The sequence below is a fragment of the Pezoporus wallicus genome, unplaced genomic scaffold, assembly GCF_028554395.1.
Source record: "Pezoporus wallicus isolate ANWC-B61680 ecotype Strahan unplaced genomic scaffold, APGP_CSIRO_Pwel_v1 contig_11693, whole genome shotgun sequence".
Taxonomy (NCBI): Eukaryota; Metazoa; Chordata; class Aves; order Psittaciformes; family Psittacidae; genus Pezoporus; species Pezoporus wallicus.
In genome coordinates, this window is record NW_026642504.1 from 457,848 (window position 1) to 485,126 (window position 27,279).

The following is a 27,279-nucleotide window of genomic DNA, read 5'->3' on the forward strand; positions in this document are numbered from 1 at the left end:
AATTCATTTTGCAGCTCCGATTCCCTGGCGAGCACTAATCACTGGGCTGAGCATGAAGGGAAGCATACTCCTTAAATGGGAAGCCCAGAAGCTCTTTCCCCTTTAACAACCTCTCTATGGACGTCTTTGATCTGTTTTGGGGTGGTTTCTTATTCCGCAGAAGGCTCTTGGAGGCCAGAAGATGAGTTGAAGCAGCCTCCTAGAACAGGTTTAAATGCACGCACAAGGCACCGTGCTGTGGGTTTAGCGCTGGTAGCAGATGGGCAGGGCTGGACACCCGTTGTAAGGGCAAAGACCAGGGCGTCAGAGACCCACTTGCTGCAGTGTTCGTGTCTATGGGATGCTGGAGCTCTGGGGACACAGTCCGTGGTCCTTAGTGCAATGTCATGGGATGCTGGGGCTTTGGGGACACAGTCCTTAGTGCGACATCATGCTGCTGTGGTCCGGCTGTGCTCATGGGAGATAGTGACTGTGATTAGCCCATCATTGAGAGCACTCTGCTCACAGGCAGCTCAGTGTAGAGTAAGGTGCCTTCATTTGGAGGCCCCTCCAGTTTCTGTTGCGGGTCTTGGGCTGTGGACTTGGCTAACCAGAAGGTGTATTTGGGGCTTTAGTGTGCTTTAGAAGTGGGCATCTTCCACTTATGTCCCCTGGGGAACTGTTGGCCGCAGCCAGTTGACTGGTAGGTGGAGGTTCTATGAGTGCTGACCCAGTGCCATTAGTGGCAGACCCAGAAACACAGTCAGGAGGTGTTCGAGAGAGAGTTTCCCATGTGTTGAGCATGGCTGTGTCTTTGATGGAAGCAAACCCTTCCAGAAACACCCTGGTGCTTACTGGTTTGTGAGGGTCTGTCCTGGCCAGAAAGCAGGAGCAATAAGGGAGGGATGGAGTGATGATTCCTCTTGTCTTCTGGCATGCTGCTCGTATTTTCAGTGCCCACTGTATCTTGTGTCAGTAAGTGCTGCAATTTAATTATGCACCATGTGAAAAATATGTCCATGCACACTGTAAGAAATTGCAAGCCATCTATTCCCATTCATATCTCTGTGTTCCTGATGGCTTTATATACCTCCCTGCGTGGTCTCGCTTCAAATGGAAGGTCCTGATTGATTCTCTATTGGAAGCTGTTCAGTATTCCTAATAATTTTTATTATCTCCCTCATGATCTCGTCTGAGGATGACCACCATTGCAAACACTGATCAAAACATCACTCCCTGCAATGCTTTAATAACATTCCTGCTTTGCATTGGGTTCCTTTCTTAATAATTCCTTACATTTTCTCTTTTTTTGTGTGTTTTTTTGTTGATGATAGATGAGCTTTGAACTGATGTTTTCAGAGAATTATCTCTAGTGCTGCCGAGATCTCCTCCCTGCATGTTAATAGCTAATTTAGTGCCCATCATTGTGTTCGTATAATTAGGGCTCTTTTCCCCCCAAGTGCATTCGTTTCCTTTTGTCACCACTGAATTTCATTCGCTGTGTTAGTGCCCAGTCACCCAGCACCCTGAGATCTTCCTGTTACTCTTTGTGAGTGGCTTTAGTTCTGATAAACCCATCTAGTCTGGGGACATCAGGAGGCTGCACCGTGTCACTCATCACCCCCTGCTCCAGCCTGCAGGTGGGTGGGTGCTCAGAGTGGTTCCTTGTTCCAGCAGCAGGATGGTCCACATCCTCAGCATCTGTGTGAGTGTGTGTTACTCGTGCATTATGCAGTGTGGCTCGTCTCCCTTGGTGGGGCCTGCCTGAACTCTGGATGCCAGTAGGGAATGCATTGCATTACTGGGACTTTCTGGCTGGATCGTGGTTTTCTGGACATGACAAGCTCTCTTCCAGACCTCAGTTTCTTCAACCACTATTAGAATGGCAGAGACACTTTGTCTCTTGTCTCGGGTGACTCTTTCCCAATGTCTGAGCAGCCAGCAGAGGATTGCATCGCATTCTGTGCACGGCAGTGGAAGGATGCAGCTTGGACTAGCTGTGTTCCTCAGCCCTTGGCTATTGATTCTTGGAGCACAAGGAGATTGAAGCAAGGTGGAGTGAACCTGTCCTGGGTTCAGCAGTAGCAGTCATTTTTCTCCTTCTTAGTAGCTGGTGCAGTGTTCTGTTTTTGACTTGACTCTGAGAACAGTGCTGATAACACACCGATGTTGTAGCTGTTGCTCAGTAACGCTTACCCTGATCAAGGACTTTTTCAGCCTCATGCTCTGCCAGTGAGGAGGGACACAAGAAGCCAGGAGGAAGCAGAGCCAGGACACCAGACCCAAACTAGCCATAGGGGTATTCCATACCAGAGCACGTCATGCCCAGGAGAGAAACTGGGGGCAGTCACCCAGAAGGCCCAGATCACTGCTCGGGTCAGGCTGGGTATCGGTCGGTGGGTGGTGAGCAATTTTGTTCTCTCCCCTTGTTATTTCCCTTATCATCATTGCTATTACTGGTGGTAGCAGTAATAGTTTTGTGTTACACCTTAGTTACCGGACTGCTCTTATCTCAACCCGTGGGTTTTACTTTCTTTGGATTCTCCTCCCCATCCCTCCTGGAGCTGGGGAATGAAGAAGAGGGGGAGTGGGCGAGCGGCTGCATGGTTCTGAGTTACCGGCTGGGCTTAAACCATGACAGAACCCAGAGAAGAAGAACCCGAGAAGGGATCTGAGCACAGCTACAGCTCTGTACAGAGCAATTAAAAGAGGATGGAGCCAAGTCCCCATCAGCAGTGGTGCCAGATCATATAGAAAGTGATAACAGCCACAGGCTGCACTTTGAGAGGCTCAGTGCAGACACTGGAAAAGCTGAGACAGTTCCCCCGAGAGGTTGAGCATCACCATCCCCAGAGATTTTCAAGTCTTTACTGATTTAGGGCTCGGCATAGCCCTTCTGTGAGCTGGAGACCCCAGAGGTCTCTTCCCAGCAGTCCTGCTAGGATACCATGAAAAACCATGTGCCAGGACCATGGAGCCAGCTTGACCTGAGCACCACCTCTGCACTGGAGATGGCTAGAGAAACCATAGATAGAGAAACAGTGCTGAAGCCAGCTTGGGTCTAAATGCGTTCCTCAGGTGGTAGAGTGGCATGGAGGGATAGGAGACTGCAGCATGGGTCAGCAGCGCTCAGAGACAGACCTGCTGTAACTGCATCTAGCAGGGAGTTGAAGGTGTCTGCTGATAAAACCCATGGAGCCATGAGCTGTAGATGAGGAGGTTCTGCAGCCCCATCAGAGAAGGGCACCCAATTGGACAGGCAGGATTTGCCCTTAGTGAAGCCATGCTGGCTGTCACCAACCACCTCATTGTTTTTCATGTGCCTTAGCATGCCTTCCAGGAGAATCTGCTCCATGATCCTACCAGGCACACAGGTGAGACTGACTGCTCTGTAGTTTTCCAGGTTTCCCAGTTTTATTCTTCTTGAAAATGGGGGTTATGTTTCCCTTTTTCCAGTCATTGGGAACTTCACCTGACTGCCATGATTTTTCAAATATGATGGACAGTGTCTTAGCAACTTCATCCACCACCTCCTTCAGGACCTACAGGTGGATTTCATCATGTCCCATGGACTTGTGCACATTCAGGTTCTTAAGATGATCTCGGACATGATCCTCTTCTACAGTGGGCCTGAGATCTTCATTCTCCCAGTCCCTGTATAACGATGCTGTTGCATGAGCAACAGCAGCTCAGCATTGCAATCAGTGGCTCAGCATCCTCGCCATGCGCTGCAGGCACCGGGCAGGGTGGGAGAGCTTCACTCCCATTGACCCATCACCCTGCTGCAGGGAAGAGTGGCTTTTGAGCTGATTTGCTTTCATTAACTAGATTAGCTGCTTTAATCTGCTCAAAGTGAGAGGCAGTTGGTCCCAACACGGCAGAGAGGGCTTTCGCTGGGGAGGGGAAGCTGCAGGGGAGAGGTGATGCAGCAGGTCTTTGCTGTGCCCCTTTGCCATGGACAGGTTCACCCCCTCTTCTCCCACCCCTTCTCCACCCCTTTGTACAGATGGAAGAGGGCATAAGGATGAATGCACTGTCCCCTCATGGATCGCCCCCACGCAGATGCAGGTGGCTGTGCATATGGCCTTAGCCTGAACGTGTTTGCCTTCCCTCAGCTTTCTTTGCATCAAAGAAATGGGGCAGCAAATGGGTAGAATTCCTCCACTGCTGTGCTTTAACTCTCTCCTCAGCTGGAGACAGGTGCAGTCTTCATCGTGATCCAAACCACTGATGGACCAGTTGTGCTCCGTCTTGAGGCATGAAGGCTCCTGTGTACTGCTGTCTCCAGCTGCAGGTTAACATCGTCTCTGCTCCATGTTTGTGTTCTGCTGCTACCCTCATACATAAGGGATAGGATGCTTCTACGTGCACAAGGCAAAGTTGTGATGCAGAAGGGAGAATCCCAGCCCTGAGCTCTGCCCACTCCACCTGCTGCCACTGCTCTGCATCAGTGTTTTTTATTTCTTGCTGCGCTCCAGTTTTGGTTGTTGGGCCTTTTTTTTTTGCCCAAGGAGAAAAGGATCATGCAAATGATTTGCCCCAAGGGGTTTCTGGAAGCTGTTTAAGCCAGCAAATGCTGCGTTCTCCACAGCTGTGCCGTGCAACTCAGTACGCTCATGAATTTCCCCTCCCCTAAGTGCAGGAAGGGGCTGACAGATGTTAACACACAATCAGTGTCTCAGGAGAGAGGAATTAAAGCCACAGTGGACCCTTGGAAGACACACATTAGTGTCAGAAATTTCTAATCAATCAGCTCAGAGTCTCCTGGGGTCAGAAGCCTCTTTGAAATTCAAATGGGGGATGGCTCCTAATGGGTTTTATTTTGATTGCTATAAATTGATTAGCGTTAAGATAAACAAGTTTTGTTTCCTTCTGAAAGCTCTAAATACGCTCGGGGGGGCGGAGGCGGGAAGAGAGAAGCAGTGAAATCTGATTGCTTCCCATTAGGACATCCTCACTTGGCTTCCACCCCATCGAGGCTAAAGGCAGTGAACTCCTTTTGTGGTGCTGGAGCAGGATGCAGGTTAGAGGGGAAGGTGTGAGCATCCTCCTTGGTTTTCCAGGGTGGGATGTGAGAATGCAGCTTGGTTCTGGAGGGGATTGGTGCAGGTGTGCTGGAAGATGTAGCTGCATTTGAGGAGCTTGCATGGATTTGAGGCTGGTTCAGCCTACCAGCTGCCATGCGACTGGGAGATGCTTCTGTGCAGGAGCATCCTCACTACTGTGAGTGTCACTGAACACAGGAAGACCCCCTCTTTACAGCTTGTATTAACTCTGTACAGCCCCATGTGTGTTCCCCATGCCTGTGTGTGCTCCCTACAGCCCCACGCATACTGCTACAGCCCAGTGTGTTCGCCCTGAACACCCTACAACGGTGTGTGCTCCGTACAGCCTGCACGTGGTCCTCACAGTGTGTGATACGTACAGCCCCATGTGTGGTCACTACAGCCTGCACGGGGTCCCCACAGTGTGTGATACATACAGCCCCATGTGTGCTCCGTACAGCCTGCACGTGGTCCCCACAGTGTGTGATACATACAGCCCCATGTGTGGTCACTACAGCCTGCACGTGGTCCCCACAGTGTGTGATACATACAGCCCCATGTGTGGTCACTACAGCCTGCACGTGGTCCCCACAGTGTGTGATACATACAGCCCCATGTGTGGTCACTACAGCCTGCACGTGGTCCCCACAGTGTGTGATACATACAGCCCCATGTGTGGTCACTACAGCCTGCACGTGGTCCCCACAGTGTGTGATACATACAGCCCCATGTGTGGTCACTACAGCCTGCACGTGGTCCCCACAGTGTGTGATACGTACAGCCCCATGCGTGGTCACTACAGCCTGCGCATGGTCCCCACAGTGTGTGATACATACAGCCCCATGCGTGGTCACTACAGCCTGCACATGGTCCCCACAGTGTGTGATACGTACAGCCTCATGTGTGGTCACTACAGCCTGTGTGTGCTCCCTACCAACCCATGTGTGCTGCAGTACAACCTGTGTGTGACGTCTGCAGCCCCATGCGTGCCCTCTGCAATCTGTTCACTTCCTAAAGCCCATGTGTGCTCCCTACAGCCTGTGTGTGCTCATGCAGCCCCTGTGTGTGTCTGCACAGCCCGTGCCTGTGCTCCATACAACCATACGTGTGCTCCCTACGCCATGTGTGCTGCCTACAACCCGTGTGTGGTCCATATAGCTGGTGCGTGCTCCTTACAGACCATGTGTGCGCTCCCTAAAGCACCGGGTGTGATGCCTACAGCCCCATGCATGGGCCGTACAGCCAGTGTGTGTTCCTCCCTTCAGCCTGTGGGTGCTCTGCATGACCCATATGTGCTCTGCACAGCCCCATGTGTGCTCCCTACAGTGTACGTGTGCTCCTTCTAGTCTGTGTGAGCACCCTATGGCATGTGTGTCTCAGTACAGCTCATTTGTGCTCTCTGCAGCCCATATGCTCTCTACAGCCCCATCTGTACACCCTGATGTGCCTGTGTGCGCTCCCTACAGCCTGGGTGTTCTCCCTGTAGCCTGTGTATGCTCCCTGCAGGCTGTGTGTGCTCTCTACAGTAGGAGTGTGCTTCCTACAGCCCATGTGTGTGCTCCCTCTAACCTGTGTGCTCTCCTACAGCTCGTATGTGTTCCCTGTGACCTGTGCGTGTACCCTGCATAACCCTGTGTGCACTCCATACATTCCCTTATGGGCTCCCTACAATCACCCGTGGGCTGCCTACAGATGGTGTGTGCTCTCTTCAGTGCCTGTGTGCTCCCTGCAACTTTTGCTTGTACTCCTTTGTGTGTATGGCCTTTCTTTGTGTTCTATGCACCTCCATCCCTGGAGGTGTTTAGAAGACATATAAGAGATGACACTCAGGGACATGGTTTAGTGATGGACTTGGCAGTGCCAGGTTAATGGTTGGACTTCATGATCTGAAGGGTCTTTTCCAACCTCCATGTTTCTATGATTCTGTGATGCTGTCTCCTAGTATCTTTCCAAGGATGGGGGTGAGGGGAAACAATGTCAGTGCATCTCGTCTGTGGGATGTGGATGTCTGTGGGTACCAGGTTTAGGGAGTGCTATGGGTGAGTGCTGGGCACCACTTGGCTCCCTGACAGTGGCACAGGGATGCTGTCCAGAAACGAGGGATGTGGTAGATCAGAGGCGGTTCTGGGCTGTTCTGGTGTCATGGTCTTGCTGCTAGGTGGGGATGGAGACCTCCTGGCTGTTGGTGGCCACAGGGGTTCAGGACGGTGGCTGTGTCTGCACTGGGTGGTGAGGATCTCACTGCTGGTAGTGGTGAGGGTCTTGCTGTTGGTGATGGTGTCTCTGCTGGGAGGTGATGGGAGGCTGGATGTGCCCTCAGAGGGGGTGACCAAGGGGTGCTCTGCTGCGCATGAAGCCCAGGAGACAGGCAGTTCATATTTCTGTACTGAACAGGGAGCTGACAGTAATGAACAGCTAATTAACATCGCAGGGCTTGATGGTTGCAGTGTCAGTGTCCCTAATTAGTCTCGCACTAATCTGCTTTAATTAACTGTCCCTATCGCGGTGTTAATTTAATTGTCAGCTCCAGACCAGAGAGAGCAGTGTGTGAGCATCTGGGTTCCAGTGCCACGGCACTGTACTGGGGTGCAGTGGCAGGGTAGCGGTGGCCAGCCGGGCACCCCAGCACAGGGAGAAGCACAGCTCCTGTGCTCCAGCTGCTTGTGCTTGCCCAGGGAGGAGCAGCCACCGCTGCATGACCCCAGCCACGCTGGTCCTATGCCTATGGCCACCTCCAAGCCAGGCTGTGCTGGCTGGACAGTGGACCACGGATGAGCTGAGCATCACACCATTAAGCTGACCCCATGCTTTCACACTGCTGCTTTGCCTGCATCAGGCATATTTTATGGCATAGAAAGTTTCTATCCCTTCCCTGTTTTGGTTTGGGAGAGTGTGGGGTTGTCAGTGATGTCTGTGCCTGCTCAGGATTACCAGTCATTGTCTGGAGGAGTAACCAGGAATGTGCTGCTTTGTGTGATGTCTCCATGAGACAAGAAGCTGGTCACTGTGCCTTGCTTGGCCAACAGCTTTGGAGGGCCCATGGCCTTCACGCTGCTTGGTACCTCTTCATTTGACTTCAAGCAGTTTCATACAGGGAGCTCCCAGTACAGAGCAACCACCGAGGACTTCTCTCCTCATCAGTCTTTCAGTATCTCCTTCCTGCAGGGGACAGACCAGCCAGAGACCTAAGAGCTGGAGCAAAGCCAGCAGCAGAGCACTTGGGGAGCAGGGTGGGAGCAGAGCAGGCTCCGTGTCCTGCTGTGAAGAGTGTGAGGGTTGCCCATCTGTGTATGGGAAGATGGGCAGAGAACAAGCTGGAGAGACACTTAGTGATGGTTTCCCTTGGGAGCAGATGAAATCACAAGAACAAAAGCAGCAGGGAGAGGAGGAGGAGGAGAAGATAGGCAGGAAGAGCCTTAGCATCCTAGATATGCTGTGAGGAGCTTGTATTTAGTCCCAGTAGAGTTGCTGTTTGCACAAAAGGATCTGCTTGTCCTGCCAAGCAAAGCTCTGCCTTGAAAGCTGCATGCCCTAGCCTCCGACATTGCTGCTCTGTATTGCAGATGGAATCGGAAAGAGCAGGGGAGAGAAGACATAGACCTCTCCATGAGTACTATGGCATCTAGAGTTCTGCTCACGCAGCTCTAACAATAAGGCAATTCCTTGTTAACATCCCTACTCTGCAGCATGTACCCTGCTGGAATGAAGGATGCGGATGTGGCTGGGAAACTTTGGGGTTTTGCACTCTTAGTGAGAACTGCAGCAGGAGTGGGCTGGGCATGCACCCCATGCTCCAGCCTGGCTCTGCTTTCCCTTCTCTGCTCCAGAACAGCATCCTTCATCAGGCAGGGCACAAATCTCAAACGTGAGCATCTCCCCATGGGACCTTCTCAGGGGGTTGTGTTAATCTGTAAGAGCACATGGGGCCTTTAAAGTGGGAGGTGATGCTTGGCAGCATCCCATGGAGCTGCGCAGTCCTGAGCTTAGCTTGCCTGGATTAGCAGGGGCTCTGCCGTCTGTCCTGCTCTCAGTTCTGGCTGGAGCTGCTCTGGGTGCCTCACACTGTGATGAAAACCCCTCTCCAGCCGCAGCCTCTGCTCCAAATAGCTGCTTCCACCTAGGCAAGCATGGATGCCTTCCCTGGCCCTCTGCAGATGGAGGAAATCCTTCTGTCAGCTGGAGCCATGCTGTGAGCTTTAGGAGCAGCTAACCTTGGGGAAATGCGGTGAAGGTCCCTGGAGAAGGACTTTTGGGACCCCTCAATGGTTGGGCAGTCTCTGGATTAAGAAGCCCAAATCTATGTTCTTATAGGGCTGCTGAGGGACCAGGCAGTTGTTGGCTGTACCACGCTGCCCATGTGCAGTTCTCGCATCACATCAGACTAACACAACGTGTTGGGCAGTTTCTGCCTTACCCACCTGAGGATCTCGCTGTAGTGCTGCTGGAAGCTTCATGCAGGGCTGTCACACTCAGCCCATTCCCTGCAGCAGCTGCTGTGGTTTTCAGCCTTCCTTCTCGGTGGTATGTGGCACTGAGAACCACTTCTTGCAGCACGGGGCTGAGAGGATGCTCAGCCTCACCAGTGCACCACGTGTCTCCAATCCCACTCTGCAAAGTGACCAGTGAACCAGTGAAACCCCACAGCACAAAGACACACATCAGGGGACTCTTGATGTCATGCTTTTACCCCTGGCAGTGATGCTATCATGTTAGCAAACAGAGCTAAGCATATCTCACCCTTGAAAACCACACACCGCAGTGGTACCCATGGGTCTGATCCCCTGAAGTGGTCTCACAGCGGTTGATTTCATAACCACCAGCACTCACGTCACAGAGCTTTTCCTTGGTTGGCTCTTAAAGCTCTTGGGTGCAAGTTATCTAATCCTGCCTGGTATTGGGAGCTATCACTGATCCTCTCCCTACTTTCAGAGGTAATGGGAAATTTTAATGTTGGTTATGAAACAATCCTTTATGCATCCACTGTTATTATGTCTTCCTGTCTTTCAGTGTCACAGTACACAATTTTGCCATCTTTCCTGTGCCTTCACTTTTCTGTCATTCTTGATTGCTGTTAATCTTACAGTCCCTGTTTTTTTCCACTGCCCAGTTTAGCTGCTCTTATCTTCTATTTTGTGCTTACCAATTTAAAGCCACTGCTGCCAGTTTGTGACATTTTAAGATGCGGGTTTTTTGTACTCCTTGACTGTAATTTCTCGGCCAGAATTATTTGGTATTGAAAATTAGGACTAGCATTTTTAGGGGGGGCAGCAACACTTTTGGTTGTCATTGTGGTTTGGGTTTGGGTTTCTTTTTTCTCTTTTGAGGCCGTTTTGGTTCTTATTCACAAAGGTTTGCTTGTACTTTGTGTCCTTGGTGGTTTTGCTGGCATCTCTGGGAACGTGTTCCACGCTCCTCCTGCATGCCCAATGCTGACAGCAAGCTCTCAAGCACAGTGGGAGAGCCCTGGCAATCTGGGAAGCTAAGGAAGACTCCTGGTTTATTGGGAGTTACTTTTTAATGCACAGAGGCAGGAACCGAGTTCAACTTCCATGCATCAGAACCAGCATAATCCCAACCTTGTGTTTGAGCAGCCTCACATCTTTTCCATGTCACGTTTGCTTGCGCTGCCTTTCCAAGGCCTCTCTGCTTTCCAGTGGGAGATTGAAAATCTGAGAGTATGGGAGTATGAAATCCGGTGGAAGAGAGCTTTCAGGTGTGGAAAGTGCATTTTGATGGATGCAGGCAAACTCCATCAAAATAAGGGGAATTACGAGCTGTTGGGAATTGCCTCTTCCCATCTGTGTTTTCTGACAGTGCATGCTTGGCTCGCAGGTCCTGCCATACAGCACTGCTCCTGATGGGTATAGACACATAATTATTTGCTGCTGCTTTTCCCTCATTAGAGCATCCTTTCGGAGAAAGTTATCAGTGAAATGAGAGCCAGGGGACCTGGGGTTCAACCTTCTCCTCCTGATGTCGATCCCTCGCGCCCCTCGATGCTGCACAGACAGCACTACCAAACCGACACGTTGAGTGCAGAGGGAATGCCGGTGGTGGAAATTGTTCCTGGGTATTTATTCAGCGATGAACTGCAGTTGTTACAGCTGTGCAAAGCAGGGAGGCTTTATAAAGGATTTCCTAGAAAATAATGTGTAAAATCCCTACTTTAACTTTCACATGCACATCCCTGGCTCATGGTGTGTCCACGCTGCTGTTTGTTCGTGTGCAGGGTGGAAAGAGTTGGGGGTTTTGGTATACTCCATTGTGCAACCCTGCATCGTATTGCCAGCTCCCTGTCAAAAATACATGTGTATTACAGAGCTGTGGCTTCCTTGCTTGGGCTTCTGTGCTCTCTGCCCAGCCTCCAAGTGCCTGGTTCAGCACAGAAAGTGCCCGGTGTGTCAGTAGAAAGAAAGGTTGAATGTATCTGGGGTGAAACCATAGCAATGTGGTTAAGATCTTCTTATCCCCTGAACTGGTGATGCCACAGGACAGGTTGAGCTCAGATGAGGCTGCAAACCCACAGCAGCCTGGATGTCCAAATCAGATCCTGGGCATCCAAGAACCCTGAAGGCAGTGGCGATGCCAGCAGGGGATGACCCTGCCACACAGCCATCCACATGTTCCCCAAAACCTATCAAATAAGGGGAAACACAAACTCTTCTCAAGAGGTTTCGTTTGCCCTGCTTTTATCTTCCTTCCCACTTCCCCCTCTCCTGTTCACGGTTCACTCAGTGATAGCCCATGATTAAGCGTGCCCACTCGCAGTGTTCCTGGCCACCCCCACCTCCATGTGGAAAAGCTGCTTGTGCCCTAAAAAGGCTCCCCTGGGAGCTGCACCTGGAGGGGGTCCGCAGAGTGCCTGCTTGAAGGGGAGAGGAGAACATGGGGTGGAACGGCCCTGGTGCTGATGCTGTGGGAAGTCAAGTGAGAGCAATCTGGGAATAGCATTGTCAACGCTTCTGCATGCTGGCTGTAGAGGTTGGAGCCTCCAGGTTAGGTAAGGATGTCCTTCAGAGACCCCATCGCTGCAACCCTGACTGGGAAACCTGCCCTCCCACGTCTGGGATAAGGGAGTTAGGTAGAGACAGGCGGTTTGCAGGTGAAAACACTGAGCAGCCACAAATGCAGCTGGAGTCCCTGGAGGTGGAGGCACAAGTCCATTTGGGTGCCTGATCCGGGCTCTGCAGACACCGGATGGTCCCTGCCTGCGCTGGTCCCCCAGTCACTGTGTCTGGTGTTGGTGATGTGCATGCACATCCCCGCCAGCCCTGTGGTCCAGGGAGTGTGACCCTAGGTCTGCATCAGGACCAAGAGGGCGGTCCTGAAGGGCTCTAGTGCAGGGAAAGCTCCCTTTTTACTTTCATGTTTCCTTTAGGATTAAAGCCATTCTCCTCAGTCTCAAAACATGGAATGTTTGTCAAGTTTATGAGGGTTTTTAGAGGGGCTTTTAGAGAGTACATCCTATCCCTTCTTTTATAGGGCTGAGATAAGATTATCTTTGTTTTAACACCAATTAAAGCAGGAAGGGTTTATAGGATTAGGGATTTTCCATCAGTACAACTTTGATGTCACCACTTGCTTGCTTGCTTTGCTTCTTTTCCCTGTGTTAAAAGGTTGGGAGCTGTTCCTGTAATGGTTAACATACCACTCTATGGAGGCTGAGCCCTCCCAGGCAGTTAGGAAACATTTAAACAAGACCAAAGTAACAAAATGAGAAAGTCCTAAATTCTTCTGGAGACCACTTGGAGAAATCTGGCTTAAGGTTCAAACAGCCGCTCTTGCAGTAGGCAGCGCTGCAGTGCTTGCATCCACTGAAAGAGGAGATGCTGCCTGCCTGGAAAGTGGTTTTTACAATATCAAAGAATCTAAAGTGAAATGAAAACACCCTGCAGTGTCTCAGTCATGGGCTGGAACACACATCAGCCCATCCTCTGCACCAGAAGAAAAGGAGAGGCTGAATAACACAAGTGTGACATTTGGTGTATCTGCTAGCTAGCACATCACTCCACAGCAGCAACCTGGTGGCACAGCACCTTGGCTGGCATCGCTCCATGTGAGTTGCCCTTTTCCAGCACCTGAAGCTCTAAGTGCCTTTGTGAGTGCCCAGCCACAGAGGTAAGGGTTTGGGTTCAAGACTGGATGGGTGCTGGCAGCATCCTGATCACACCCATGTGCTGGACTGGGATTGCTCCTAGACGGCAGCACGCAGCATCCCCAGGAGAGCACCAGTGGGTGCTGAGCTTGGTCTTGGAGCTACAGAGTGTTCTTTGGATGCCTGCAGGAGTGAGGATGTCCAAAGTGTCTGTTGCCACCACAGCTGTGCTCCTAACCTATAAACTTGCCATCTAGGTTTGGCCTCACTCAGGGATGCTGGCCTCTGAACTGGGCTGTGAACTGGCTGCAATCTCCTGTGGCCTACAGCAGCGTGATAAATGTACAGCTCCATGTCTCCTTTCATAGGGGAGTCCTCTCACCTTGGGTGTCTGATGAATGGCTCTAGCAGGGGAAATGCTGGATCATGGTCTTTGCCATCTGTACTCTGGGGATGTGACCAGCAGGTCAAAGGAGGGGATCCTGCCCCTTGACTGCTCTCATGAGACCCCACTGGGAGCCCTGTGTGCAGTGCTGGTGTCCTCAGCATAAAAAGCACATGGAGCTGTTGGAGCAAGTCCAGAAGAGGCCACGAGGATGAGCAGGGGCAGGAGCACCTCCTGTATGGAGACAGGCTGAGAAAGTTGGGGCTGTTCAGCCTGGAGAAGAGAAGCTGCGTGGAGACCTCAGAGCAGCTTCCAGTGTCTGAAGGGGGCCTATAGGGATGCTGGGGAGGGACTCTTCATTAGGGACTGTATTGACAGGACAAGGGTTGATGGGTTCAGACTGAAACAGGGGAAGTTCAGGTTGGAGATAAGCAAGAAGCTCTTTACTGTGAGGGTGCTGAGGCACTGGAATGGATTTCCCCAGAAAGCTGTGGCTGCCCCATCCCTGGCAGTGTTCAAGGCCAGGTTGGACACAGGGGCTTGGAGCAAGCTGCTCCAGTGGAAGGGGTCCCTGCCCGTGGCAGGGTTTGGAGCTGGGTAATCGTAAAGTCCTTTCCAACCCAAACCAGGCTGGGATTCTGCGATTCTATGGTGTTGGCAGTACCGCAGTGCTCAGGTAGGGTTGGAAAGCTTCCCATTTCTCTTTAAGAGTCCCCGTGATGGGCTGGGGAGGCTGAACCAAGCTGACCGGGCAGGTAAGAAATTCCAGGCATGTTTCCCTGACAGCCCAATCCCGTCCCGCTGATGGATGTGCCGCCCAGAGCCGGTCGGCAGGGGGGCTGCAGGTGTGCATCCCACTGGTGCCGCATCTGCCTTGCCAGCTGCTTGCACTTCGGAGGGTGCCTGCGGGGACATGACCTGGCCAACCCTGGGAAGCTGCAGGGGGATTTGCTGTTAAGCCCCCGGCGCAAGGGCTCAGCCCTGTTGAGAGCTGCAAGGGTTTGGGTGAGGCTGCTCCCTGCCCAGCGTGGTCCTGGCTGCCAGGCTGGTGATGCTCTTGCCGGAGAGCAGGCAGCGGTGAGTGCCTTGGCCCAGGCTGTGCTGCAGGGTCAGTTTGCGATGACCACCATCAGTTTTGTGGTGTCCAGAAGGGGCTGTGCGGTTTTCCTGGTCTTTGGAGCTTGTTTGGGCTGGGCTGAGCACAGCCTGGCGAGGAGGCTGGGGACTGTTTGTCCCTTGCAGGACTTCACAGCATGCTCTTTTGGGGAGCTCCCGGAGCAGGGCATTACTCTGCCCTACCCAGTCCTCTCCAAACCACTGTCACACCCCAGTACTAAGGTCCCATCACAGCCCCATGCTGACCCCGTGCTGCCCCTGTGCCCATGGTTGGATGATGGTGGGAATAAGAGGTGAGCTCTTGTATCATGCAGGTGGTGCTGTGCCCATGGTTGGATGATGGTGGGAATAAGAGGTGAGCTCTTGTATCATGCAGGTGGTGCTCTGTCCATGGCAGACAGGCGAGGTGCAGCGTGGAAGTCCTAGTCTGGGGGTTGTGTCTGAAGGAGCCCTGGGCTGAAGCCAGGAGGCAGATGAGGTTGCTTGGAGGGCACCTGTGGAGAGCACTGTTGCAGGGGATGCTGGTTTTGGGGTCCTGGCATCACTGCCTGTGAGGTGGTTGGTACCTGTGTGCTGTGAGATGATGTGACCCAACTGATCTTCAGTTGCTGGTGAGGTGCAGGAGGTTGGTCCAGTCAATGGCATAGGGACCTGTCTAAAAGGCACTGGTAACTGGAGGATGCTTTTGCAGGCCTGTGTCATCTGCTTCAGTTTCTATCCTGGGGAGAATGATGGGGTTAATCATGAACATGTGTATTGTGACTTCCTTTACTGACAACTCTTTCATCCACATTGCAGAAGTCAGCTGAACACATTCCCCTTCAGTTAATCTCATTTAACCCTGTTTTCCCTTCTGTGTTTCTATCCTCTGCTCTCCAAATGCTGTCAGAATTGCTGGCAGTGACAGCACCTGGCAATGGGATTAATTGCTTATCTCAAGTATGAGGTAACAGTGTAGGCTGTTAATTACATTTATCAGGAGGGAAACTGGAGGGCCTGAGCTGCCCTAGGAAGGATGAGTGCAGAGATGTGGCACCTGGAGGTCCCAAGATCCTCTCTTGCAGCCAACTCCAATGTAAAGGCCAAGGAGTTTGGGTTTTCCTGCCTGCCTCCTACACTGCAGCCTTGCAAGGCAGGATTGAGTCTTCTTCCCTCCAGCACTATAATGCCCAGGCTGAAGATGCTATGGCTGAAGTGTAAGCAGATCTAAAAGGCAATGGGCAGCATTGCTCCTTTGGGTGGTCCAGAGGCCAGACTTCTGCTAAGGTGACAAACAGCATCATGTGAAGGCCTGGGGATAGGAACAAGCTGAGAATGGGCAACTTTTGCAGGTAAGACAAAGTGAGACCCATTTGCACGCAGAACTTAAACCAAGGGTCAAGGTGGGAGGGGCAGAAAGGAGGAGAATATGGGAAAAGTGACTGTTATTACAACGTCCACATCATCTTGCAAGGGCATGGTTGATGAAAGGAAAAAGGGGTAAATTCAGAGCTGGTTGGACATAATCTTCTGCACTGGCCAACATCAGAAATACCCTCACACACAGCATGAGCAGTAGAGACCTAGAAGTGCTGGTGGAGGGGGCTCTGTGGTCTGGGTCCAGCCTCCCACTTGCAGCAGGACTGCCACCAGCATTAGCTCAAGACAGCCCCAGTGTTTAGCTGACTGTCGTGCAAGGAAGGAGATGCACCACTGTGACCTGCACCATCCTTTGGAGAAGGAGCTTTTCCTGCTGCCCTCTCTGAACTTGTGGTCCTTGTCCTTCGATGCAGAGTCTGGCACTCTGAGAAGTGTTTGTGTCTGTCTTTGCATCTGCCCCCAAACAGCTGCAGTTAGTTGCCCCCCTTACCCCAGGCAAGCCATCCCAGCTCTTCCCACCTCTCCCTGCATACCCTGTGTCCCAGGGCTGGCCATTTGGTGGCCCTGTACTGGACTCTTGTTCCTCATCCTGCCCTTGAACTGGGCACCCACAGACTAGCTGCAGCAGCATTCCCAGTGCCTGGCAGGGGAAAACACCTCCCTGGAGGTGCTGGCCACGCTGCTCCTGGTGTGGCCCAGGACACTTGGCATGGGGTCAGTGCAGGGGGAGTCCCGTGGTGCGTGGCCAGGGGAGCCAGAGGCTTTGGTAGGGTTTGCGGTGTGATTTGGATGCCAGTGGGAGCAGGAGGGGAGGGCAAGAGGCAGGATGTGGTTGAGGAAACCAGCGGCAGGGATGCTGCCAGCATCAGGCTGCAGCGCCAGCCTGCCTGCCCCCTGCCTCCAGCCCCGAGGGAGAAGAGAGGCAGCTGGGAGATAAGGCTGGGGGTTTCAGGCTCTTGGCAGATCCCAACTGACAGAGCCAGGGCTGCCTGTTTTCCATCAGCCGTTAAAAACGCCTTGCTCAAGTGGAAGGAGCCTTGCTGCCAGGAGGAACAAAAGCCAGGCAAAGGGGAGCCCTTCCGCAGAGCCATTAGCACAGACTGAAGGTGCCATTTCGGAAACCTTTATTGCAAGAGAGAGCCGTTTGCTCTGAGCTCTTTGCAGAGCTGGCCTGGGGTGGGCTCTGAAGGCCAGGGCAGGTTTTGATGCAGAGGAGATTGGAGCCTGCTCAGCTCACACTGGATTACGTTGGCTGGAGAAAGGCAGTGAACCCCTCTGTGGCCCCTCTTGCACACTGCATCAAAGGCTTTTCCTTCAGACTGAGCTACAGGATGCCTTTCTCCACCAAGCTGCCATGGGGTAGGCAGTGCTGTTGGAAGGGCTGTAAGCCTCGTGCTGGCACTGCCTCCAGCAGCAGATGCTGTGGAAGTGGCCTCCCCTCCCAGATCCATGGTGTGGTCCTCCTGCAGGGGAGGGCAGGACCATTCATGGGTTCCTGTGCATGGCATTCCCTTCCCAAAGCATGTGCATTGCCAGGCATGACCACCCTTCTGTGCCCTGGGAATGGGTGAGTGGGAAATGGGGACACCTGGTGCTGGTGAGGTGTTTGAGAGAGCTACCAGTGCTCTTAGCAAACCCGCTGCTGTCTCGAAGCTGTGCTCTGGTGAGGCAGCCATCCATGCCTGTGTGCAGCAGTGAGGCAATTAAAGGTCCATATGTTTCCTGTGAGCCCCTATTAGCATTCTCTGATTGGTGCTAGAGATGCAGGAAGCCACCATGTGGGAAGCTGCAATCCGCCCTGCTTCAGTGATGGGGCCAAAACCACTGTCACCCTCCCGGGATGAAGGATGCTCCGATAAAGTAAAAGTCTCTGTGCTTTCAGTGTTTCAGTTCCCTCTTCCCAAACAGCAGTTTCTAGGGATGCTCTGCCCCTGCCCTCATTGAAAGCCTAAGGGGAAGCAGCATGACCCAAAGCTGCTGTCTCCACGGGGGGCAGAAAACTGAGGTGTCCTCATGTCTTCCAGCAAGTGATGAGAACATCCAGGCTGTTCAAACGGGAGAGGGTTTAGCCCCTGCCTGAAGATTCCAGGTTTGATTTGCTGTTTACTCTGGGTGGATTCCAAATGAAAAGCTGTTTTCTGTAAGAGCAGAAGATGCAGGAGTATTAAACTGCAGCCATCGGCCTCTGCCCAGGCCAAACCTGGAGAGTGTTTTCTATCCCTTGGGGCCAGTTGCTAAATCTCAGCAGCGTCACTTTTTTGTTGTGTCTCTGCCTTGATGCAGAAACCGCCTTACAGGAAAGTTGTTATTCTTAAAATAAGCCTCAAGGAGCTGAAAGAGGCCCATGTCTTTAAATGTCTTTGATCAAATGACCTTGTATTTCACCCTGGTTGTCAGACTAGGACCATTTTGTGTGTTGGTCTTACCATGCTTCAAAAACTGGTATTAGTACCTGGACCCTGTTACCATTTCTACTAGAGCCAGCATCACTTCTCTGTAACAGAGAACTATGCATCCATCACCTCTCCCAACAGCTTAACACCCTCTGAGATGGGTCTGTACCAAGGGGCATGCTGGAAATGGGGTCCGAAATAGTGTCAAATGCATGGCTGATAGGGGACAGCAAGGGTGGAGGGATCCAGGAACACGAGGAGAAGGCAGTTTTTCAGCAGTTCTTTGACTGGAGGAGGCAGGAGAGCATTTTGCAAGCAGGAAAGCTTGATGGTGTTTTTCTGTAGAGCTTTTCTCATTGGTATCTCAAGGTAATTTTGAAAGAAGGGAGATGAAAACTGGCCTCTCCTCTTTCCCTTTCCCCCCAAAGGGAAAAATAGCTCCTTCTGAGCGCTTCTCTTGCTTCCAGCAGCCCTGAGTGCATGTGTTTCCCAGGCTGTTTCTCTGCTCTTCCTCATTCCTGACCGCCTTGGCAGCGAGCTGAAGGAGAAGTTTGTTTAACTCGTTTCGGTGCAGAAACCACCTGCCAGCCCCCAGGCTCTTTGTGCCGCATAGGAAATGAGCAGCGGCAGAAAGTCGCGACCAAGAGTAATCACCGGGAGCCGTGCGGATGAATGCTTAAAGCCAAGCTTCTGCTGTGGCATTGGTGATCCCCCTGGTTTAGAATGGACTTTGTGGTGTTTAAAGCTTTGCAGTGATGTTTTTAGCTACCTGTGCCGTGTCTTTTAATACTGTATTTCACATCGTTGGTCCAGCCTTCAACGCTCATCTGCTGTAGGCACAATGCATGCCCCGTGCCACCCTCACCAGCCCTGCATGGCTGACCACACATATATTTGAGCTACTGTTGCTACTGGAGCATCTTCTTCATCTCTGAGTGGCTACCAAGAAGTGGTACTCTAGCTATGATACCAAGTAGTGAAGACAAGGACTGGCTGTGGAGAGCTGCAAAAGGACCTCATGAGACAGTGAGACTGGGGAATGAGAAGGTAATTGGAATTCAGTAGGCTTGAGGTGGTGCAAATAGGAGAAAATAACCCCAAACTTTGCACAAACACACACAGAGTTGGCCCAGTGTCTCTAAGGAATGAGACCCTGGGGCTATAATGAGTAGTCCAGTTGATGCAGTGGTGGTTAAAGAATAATTTGGGCACTTAATGATGGGAAAATAGTAGAGAATAAAATAGTGAATGTTGTTATGCAGCTTGCTTGAGGCATGACAGAGATTTGTGCAATCCTAGAGGTCATGGAGAAGATAGATGGTGATTGAGTGTTCATTGCCACTGCAGGTGTGAAGTTGCATCAAACGAAATGGCAGCTTCCAAGCAGAAGGCAGCAGTTCCTTCATGCAGCCCACGGTTGCACCTCGGGGCTCTGTGCTGCTGGGATGAAAGGGGTGCAAAGCATTTGCGTGGAATAAAGAAAGGACTGGAAAACTCAGTGGAAGAAACATCCCACAAGAGATGTTAAATGCAAAGAGCCTGCCTCTTAGAAACTCTATATAGGCTGTTGGAAGGGTGGGGAGGTGTCATGGCCAGTGCATGTGCCTGGGTTGTGCCCTGCTCCTTGGGTGGTCACTGTTGGTGACCGTGGTCTGACTTGGTACCGCTGCTTGCATCTTATGTGGCAATGGCTCAAAATCCCCTTTGCGTTCACAGGACTCCGTGCGCGGCCCCTGCTCTGCCCTCACTGCTGCGGAATAGCAGGAGGAGATGTCTGCATGTGGACCTGATGTCTGCAGGCAGCGCAGGCGGCAGCTCCCGCCCGCTCAGCGCCTGGAAACCAGCTGCTCCTCCTCCACTTTGGTCACTTCAGTTTGTCAGTTTTGGCTTCGGACTCTGCAGAGCCCCAAAGGATGTTTCCTGGCAGCACCGCCAGGCTCCGGGCATCCCCGCCAGCCCCGCTCCTTACCACTGCTCTTGGTTCTCTTCCAGGCTGCCCGTCGGGGACGTTTAAGGCCAGCCAAGGCGATGAAGGATGCGTCCATTGCCCCATTAACAGCCGGACAACTTCAGAGGGGGCCACGAACTGCGTGTGCCGAAATGGATATTACCGGGCAGATGCCGATCCTATCGACATGCCGTGCACCAGTATGTGAGCTCTAGGCAACCTGGGGAGGGGGGATGCACATAGCTGGGAAAGGAGATGCTCACCAGCCAAAGGCATCTGCCTCAGTGGGATTTTGGAGGAGTCGCAGGGGCTCAGGTCACCTTGTCCAGAGGAGCCTCACAGACACGGGTCTTTCTTCCCTCGGGACAGTCTGTGCTTGCAAACATCCGGTGTGCAGAGAGGATGGAAATTTGGGTTGTTTTGTGCTGTTCTAGGAAGTGGGATGACTTCACTGTAGGGCTGTACTCTGACCTGCACTTCGGCATGAAGGACATGAGTGTGCAAAGGCCAGAAATCAGGAATGCTGTAAAAAATAACTGGTGAATTTTGCCAGGGATGCTACATAACCACATCAGCCTGGGTTAGGAGGACAGGTTTTGGTCCCACTTTTGCCTTTGGGTATCCAGCTTGCTGCACATCCCTGACACCAAGAGAGGCATCTTGCTCAGTGCATGCCCACTTCAGAGTCCTGTCCAGGGGATGGGGAAGAGGAGAGGGTGCAGATGGTCCTATAGTGATAAGCAGTGCTCTGGTTCTTACACCTTTCTGTCTGTTCCCTTTACAGCTATCCCATCTGCCCCCCAGGCCGTCATCTCCAGTGTGAACGAGACATCTCTGATGCTGGAGTGGACCCCACCACGAGACTCGGGGGGCCGGGAGGACCTGGTCTACAACATCATCTGCAAGAGCTGCGGCTCTGGCCGTGGGGCATGCACGCGCTGTGGGGACAACGTGCAGTTCGCCCCACGCCAGCTGGGCCTCACGGAGCCCCGCATCTACATCAGTGACCTGCTGGCCCATACCCAGTACACCTTCGAGATCCAGGCAGTGAATGGCGTCACCGACCAGAGCCCCTTCTCCCCGCAGTTTGCATCAGTGAACATCACCACCAACCAGGCTGGTAAGACCTGGCCCCGTGTCTCCATCCAGGAAGGGGTGGTGGGCAGCATCTCCTGGTTGAGAGGTAGTGGGTGAAACCCTGTGGGGTGAGCAGAGCTCGAAGAGGTGGGCTGAGATGGGGCATGGTGATGCTTGCTCTGCAGATTGGTGATGGCCAAACTGCATGGGCCTGGCAATTGCTGGATGAAGCCTGAGCCTGAGGTGTGAAGAACACCTCTGAGTTTCAGTGAGAAGGTGGGGTGTGTTGCAGGCACAGCTGCAGGGCTCTCTTTGCTGCAGCCCCTGCTGCTGCTCCTGTTTCTTAAGGAGGGAAGGTAACATTAGCTCCATCATTTTGACACAAGCTGCAGTCTCTGTTCTGACTGCAAAGAAAGCCAAGGCAGGCTGTGAAAGCAAAGGAAAGCTGCACAGCAATGGGGCTAGGAGATGGATGTGCATGATGACCATCTGGAGATCTGCCCAAGGTCCTGTGCCACTGCAGGGTCACCTTGGGGAAGACCAGCAAGCAGCAGAGCTGGAAGGGTTTCATTTGGGGTCTGCAGCTCTGTGCTGGCATGAGGGTTTGCTATGCTCCCCCTGTGCAGGGTGGTTTTGCTTGGGGAAGGGATGTGTCAGGGTGGCTGCAGCAGCTCTGCTGGTAGTAGGATGCTCCAGGATGCTGCTGGTCAGAGGCTGCTCTCCACAGCCCACCTGGAAGCCATCTGGAGCTGGAGCACACACTGGGGCTTTGCTTACTCTGGATGGTGGGAGCAAGTCAATAAGGTACAAGCATGTGTGGGAGGAAAACAAGTTCCTGTGGTCTCTCTGAGCGCTGCAGCAAATGTGTGGGGTTGTGTGAGCAAGTCCCAGGCTGCCCTGGGCATGACATGGCCTTTAAGACTGAATTTGGCTGTTGTGAATGATAGCATTTGCACTGAATTGCCTGGAGACCATGGTGTGTACTAGCTGCAGGGGACACAGTGTGTGTGGTTTGGGGTTAAGCAGCCACAGTGGTGCAGTTGGGCATCACTTGATTGGGCATGCCGAGTGCCAAGACAGAGGTAACCTGCAAACATGTCTTGGTCACCCATGAACCATCAGAGCGACCTCTGACCTCAAGGTAGCTGAGGAGCCCCAGGGTCAGTGTTTTCAATGCCATATCAGAAGCCCTGAAGGCAGATTTAGCATAGCATTGAACCGTGGTTTGACTGCGAGCAGGAGCACAGCCCACAGGATGAGGAGGGAGGAGATGGTCTGGGATGGTGACCTATAGCAGGTTCCTTTACAGAGGTGGCTGATGGGGATGGAGTGGGTGCAATGCTACCTGGGGTGGGAAGGAGCTCTGCACACCTCCAGATGAGTTACTGAATGCTCAGGTTTTGCGTTTTGCAGTTGTGTGGTGTGCTTCTTGCCTTCATGTACTGCCTGTGGCTACTGCCACATTAGCCAAAGCAGAGAGCTGAGCTGCATGTGAATCCTTCTCAGTCCCCTGGATCCTCCTGCTTGTGTTTTCCTTGTTTGACACTCCTTTATTACCAGGGCTCACACTTCTCAGCCTGTGTGATGTCTCTCTTAATGTATCTATTCATTAGCACTAAACAGTAACTGTCTGCTCGCTAATTCCTCTGTAATTAGAGGATCTGAATTCTTCTGCTTGCACTCAGCACTGCCTGGCAGCCTTGATGTAGATCATTAGCAGTTGGTAAGAGAAGCTGCAGACACAAAAGCAGGGCTGGGACAGGAGAATGAAGGGTGTTGTGGGGAGAGGAAAGCTGCAGAGGGAGGGAAGGGATGGGCCTGGGGAAGAGGCATTACAGCCTCCCTCTGCCTTTGCTTTGGGTTGAGCAGCCAGCTGGAGCTCCATCTCAGGAAGAGATGGACTTAATGCATGATGGGATGTCGTGGCTTAAAGCAAGGCCAAATTGCTGAGGTTCACCCAGGGATAAATGCATCACTGTTGGGCCACCACTCGTGCTCAGTGAGTTCGGGACGGAGGAGAGATGTCACATCACCAGCATCAGCACCTCCAGGTATCACAAATTCTTCAGCATATCGGGGAAAAGCTGCTGTGAGAGAGTAAGAAATGCAAAGTAAGAGAACAGAGCAGCCAGCAGGCACCTGCTGAATGTGGCTGGAGGCGTGATGGTGACTGTCATCCCAAAAGGAGCACTGAGGATCAGGAAGGTGAGGCACCATTCACCTTGTTCTTCCAGAGAGAGTTGGCTGTGGTCAGTACTGCTGCACCCCTCTCCAACAAGGTCTGGATTTCACTGACATTGGCCTTTACATCAGCTTAACTTATTTAGCTGTGTGGTGTTGCATTAGGACGTTTCTCCTCATGTAGACACAGGTGGTGGGTGGCTTCTATCAATGGATATTAAGGCATAATTAGACCAAGCTGAATCATCCTTTCTTCCTATGAGGTGGCTTTCCAGAACGTGGATCTTTGTGGAAACTTCTTTATTCCTCATGCTAATTTTTTGAATTAGATGTTGTACTCCATAGCAGCTCTGCTGCAGACAAACTACTGCCCTTGCTGGTCTCGCTGTTCCCTTCACACATCCAAGTGTAAAGGGCTGCTTCACTTAGCCATGCAGGCAGGCCTTTACCTCCCTGGTGGCTTCTGTCTTGTTGCTTCCCTCTGTGCAGTCTCCCATTCTGGAAGCAAGACCTACGTTTTGATTTCCAAACCCAAGCACAACCTTGTAATTGTTCTCATGAGCTCAGCCATCATTGCTCTGCACAGAAGTTTTCATTCCCAATTTTGCCTTTTTGGACACTTTATGGTGTCCAAACAGCCCTGGTTTTATATCATCTCCCAGGTCTCTAATAATTTTGCTGGCCACAGTGAGTCCCCATTGAGTGCCAGCCTTGGTTATAACTAATTTCATGTGGTGCAGATGATGCTGAGCCACGAAGTCATGCTGCCGTGCCTGATTCAGGGCATGGGATCCCATCAGGTTTTGTGGAAGGGTCATCTTGGGTCTTTGCTTCACCCTCCTGTTTGCAGTGGGACTATCAGCAACAGTAGATCTGCTGTAGCTTTTCCTAGCTGGGTTTTGGAAACCTTCACCGCTCTAACTTCTCTCAGGACTCAAGTCACCCTCCTGGGAAAGACTTGGCTTCATTTCCAGCCTGATTTGTGGCTTGTGCCCCTTGTTGCATCACCTACCCCTGCTGGGAAGAGTGAGCTTCCACCCTCTTTTAGTGGGGCTCTGAGCAGTTGTAGCTGTGATTAAATTCACCCTTAATGCCTTCATTATCTGGCCAGCTCATAAGCCCTGTGCCCCAGGCTGCCTTGGTCACCCTTGGCTGGATCCCCTCAAGTTCCCTCTCAACCCATGTCCTCGTGTTCTGCATTGCCCAAGTTGATGCTGGCCTTAGACTATCCACCTTTGCCCTTTGCAGTTCACTGTAATGTCATCATTTCAGTCCCACCAACAGAACAGTGAGCAGCCCAGCTACCATGGTGCAGAGAGGAGCCCTGAGGGACAGGCCAGCTCTCTTCTTAGGAGAAGGTTGGTCAAAAGAGAGCAGCCAGCACCAGCCTGTGCTTGGAGGCAGGTTTCCTGGACCTTTCTCTTGCAGTGAGTGTCCTATAAAGACCAAAGGTGTTTAACATCCCAAGGGCAGGTTTTTGTTAGAACAGGAGGTGTGATGCTTCCTTTCTTACAAGATAGAAGATCAGAAAAGACCAGGATCAGCAGAATAGGAATAAAAAGAGCTTGGAATAAGCATCCTCTTCCCACCACCTCTTTGCCCACCGCTTGGTCTTCAGCCAACTGGAGTTTACTCCTTTCAGCAAACTCTGCATGGTCTCCACTACCTTCCTATGAAATACCTTCTGTCACCTCTGAGGCTAGGTTGTGTTTTCTCTCTGCTCTTCTCAGCAGGCATCTTCTTGACCTCCAGCTCCATGCTGTACATCTCCCAGCTCACCCTCTACTTGCCTGCTTGTTGCATCCTGCAGCCGAGTGGCTTCTTTTGCCTAAAGCTCAGCATCCCTCCAAGGAGGGAGATCCAGGACTTGCCATCTGACACAGCCAGTTGTAAGGGACCATGATGTGGCTAAAGAAAACAAGCCACACCATTCAGTGGCCCATTGCTCAGAGATCGGGTGCCGCTAAAAAGCCTTTTCTCAGCCATCCCAGAACAAAAGATCTATGCCAAGAGGGTGGTTGAGAGCCATGCCAGCATCCCAAGAGGGAAGGCATAGGAGAGAAGCCAGGGGTTAAGGAGCTGAACATGGCCCAGCACTCAGGATAATGACACTTGACTAATTGAAAGCCATGCCAAGTTTCAACCCTCTTGCTGGTGACAACACACAGCCCCTGCTTGCTAATTTTTGGCCATTCTTTGAGGAAGGTGGAGGGGGGAGAATCTCGGTGCTGTGAGGATTTGCAGGCCCCATCCACACTGTGGCTGGCTGAGTGCCCTGGGAAAGTCACCAAGAGAAAGGGCTCCTTGGGCTGGGGTGACATAAATAGCACATGGGTAGGGTGCCTGTTGATACCAGACTGTGGCTTTTGTGATCTGAGAAAGGGAGGAAAGAGCCCTGGGCTCTGGAATATCCAGAGAGAAATTTAAGACCTCCCAGTGATGGAGGAAAGAACATCCAGGTTTTGCCTTTTGGGAGCGACTCTTGTGTCACATGGGATTAGAAGGGAGGATTTACTCTGGTGGCTGAGGCTCTTGGCTGCAAGCAGAGCCAAAAAGAGCTATAAACACCTAATAGAGTGTGAATACAAGCTGGTGTGTGACAGAGGAAACCGATACACTTCCCTGATAAACCCACCAGGAGCAGCATCCGCAGTGGCAGAGGTTTACTGGCGCTTCTCCCGTTCTGTGCATCCAGATAACTTAGGATTTTCTGCATTATTATTCCTGGTGTTATTTCACAGCAGTATGTCATGAAATGGCCCCTTTGGCTGGGGAGATGTGCAGCTCACACATGTGCATCATGTTTGTGCCGTTAGGGTTTGAGTTTCTGTGTCATCCCAACCAGGGGCTTGCATCCCAGCCAGGCACAGTCTATTGGACAGGACTGTCCTGACAAGACTCAGAGGTGCCTGTGAGCTCAAGGACAGCTGAATGCTTGAGTGGTCCAAAACTAGCACATGGGTCATGGCTTTGCTCTGCTCTGAATGTACGGTGACTGGACTGAATCCTGCCCTTATGCAGGGGTAGGGAGTTCAGCCAGGAGGATGCAGCGCAGGCAAGACAGATCCTGGGAAGTGCAGAGAGGTCCTTGAACCAAAAAAAGTCCCTTACAGCTTTACTGCCAAATGCAGCAGCGGCATGGAGGGGTCAGGTGAGGAGAGAAAGGAGTGGAACCAGGGCAGCAGGCAAAGTGAAGGTATAAGGTTGGTAGGGATTAGCACTTCTCACCAGCCATCCAGCTTGCAGTTTGCTTGTCACATTAGTTATGCTGCAGGCTAGACAGAGAGAGAACTGTATTGCCAGAGGCACACAGGCTCTTGCTTTTATCTTCTCACTTTCATCAGAAGATCTGGCTGGATTCCTCTGTCAGGGATGCACAGCAGTGGCCTGCACTCTTCTGAGCACAAGAAGGGACTCGGCATCTCCTGTTCTCTCTCATGCTGCTTTAGCCTTGCCCTGAGCTCGCCTCAGTCAGGAATTACTTGTCTGTGAAACAACCTGGGAAAGCATATGCAGAAATCACCTTGAAAAGGTGGAATGAGCTTTCCAGACCTTAAAAGCTATGAATGCCTATTTCTTGTTGTCTTCCAGTGTAGACGTCAAAGACAGGAGATAGCATCTCAACATCTTGGATCTCTCATCCAACCTGCCACTTAGGGCAGGACTACTGCCAGCAATACATCAGGGCAGCCATGTCTTTG

General features: G+C 52.0%; 1 protein-coding gene across 4 annotated transcripts in view; it reads left to right on the top strand.

The window, feature by feature from the left end:
- EPHB2 (EPH receptor B2) overlaps nt 1-27,279 on the top strand; it is a 105,613-nt gene that overhangs the window by 48,441 nt on the left and 29,893 nt on the right. For all 4 annotated transcript variants that reach the window (XM_057430790.1, XM_057430792.1, XM_057430791.1 and 1 more), the window contains exons 4-5: nt 20,365-20,520; nt 21,105-21,440. In XM_057430790.1, coding sequence (XP_057286773.1) covers nt 20,365-20,520; nt 21,105-21,440 — 492 coding nt within the window. The remainder of the gene's footprint in view (nt 1-20,364; nt 20,521-21,104; nt 21,441-27,279) is intronic.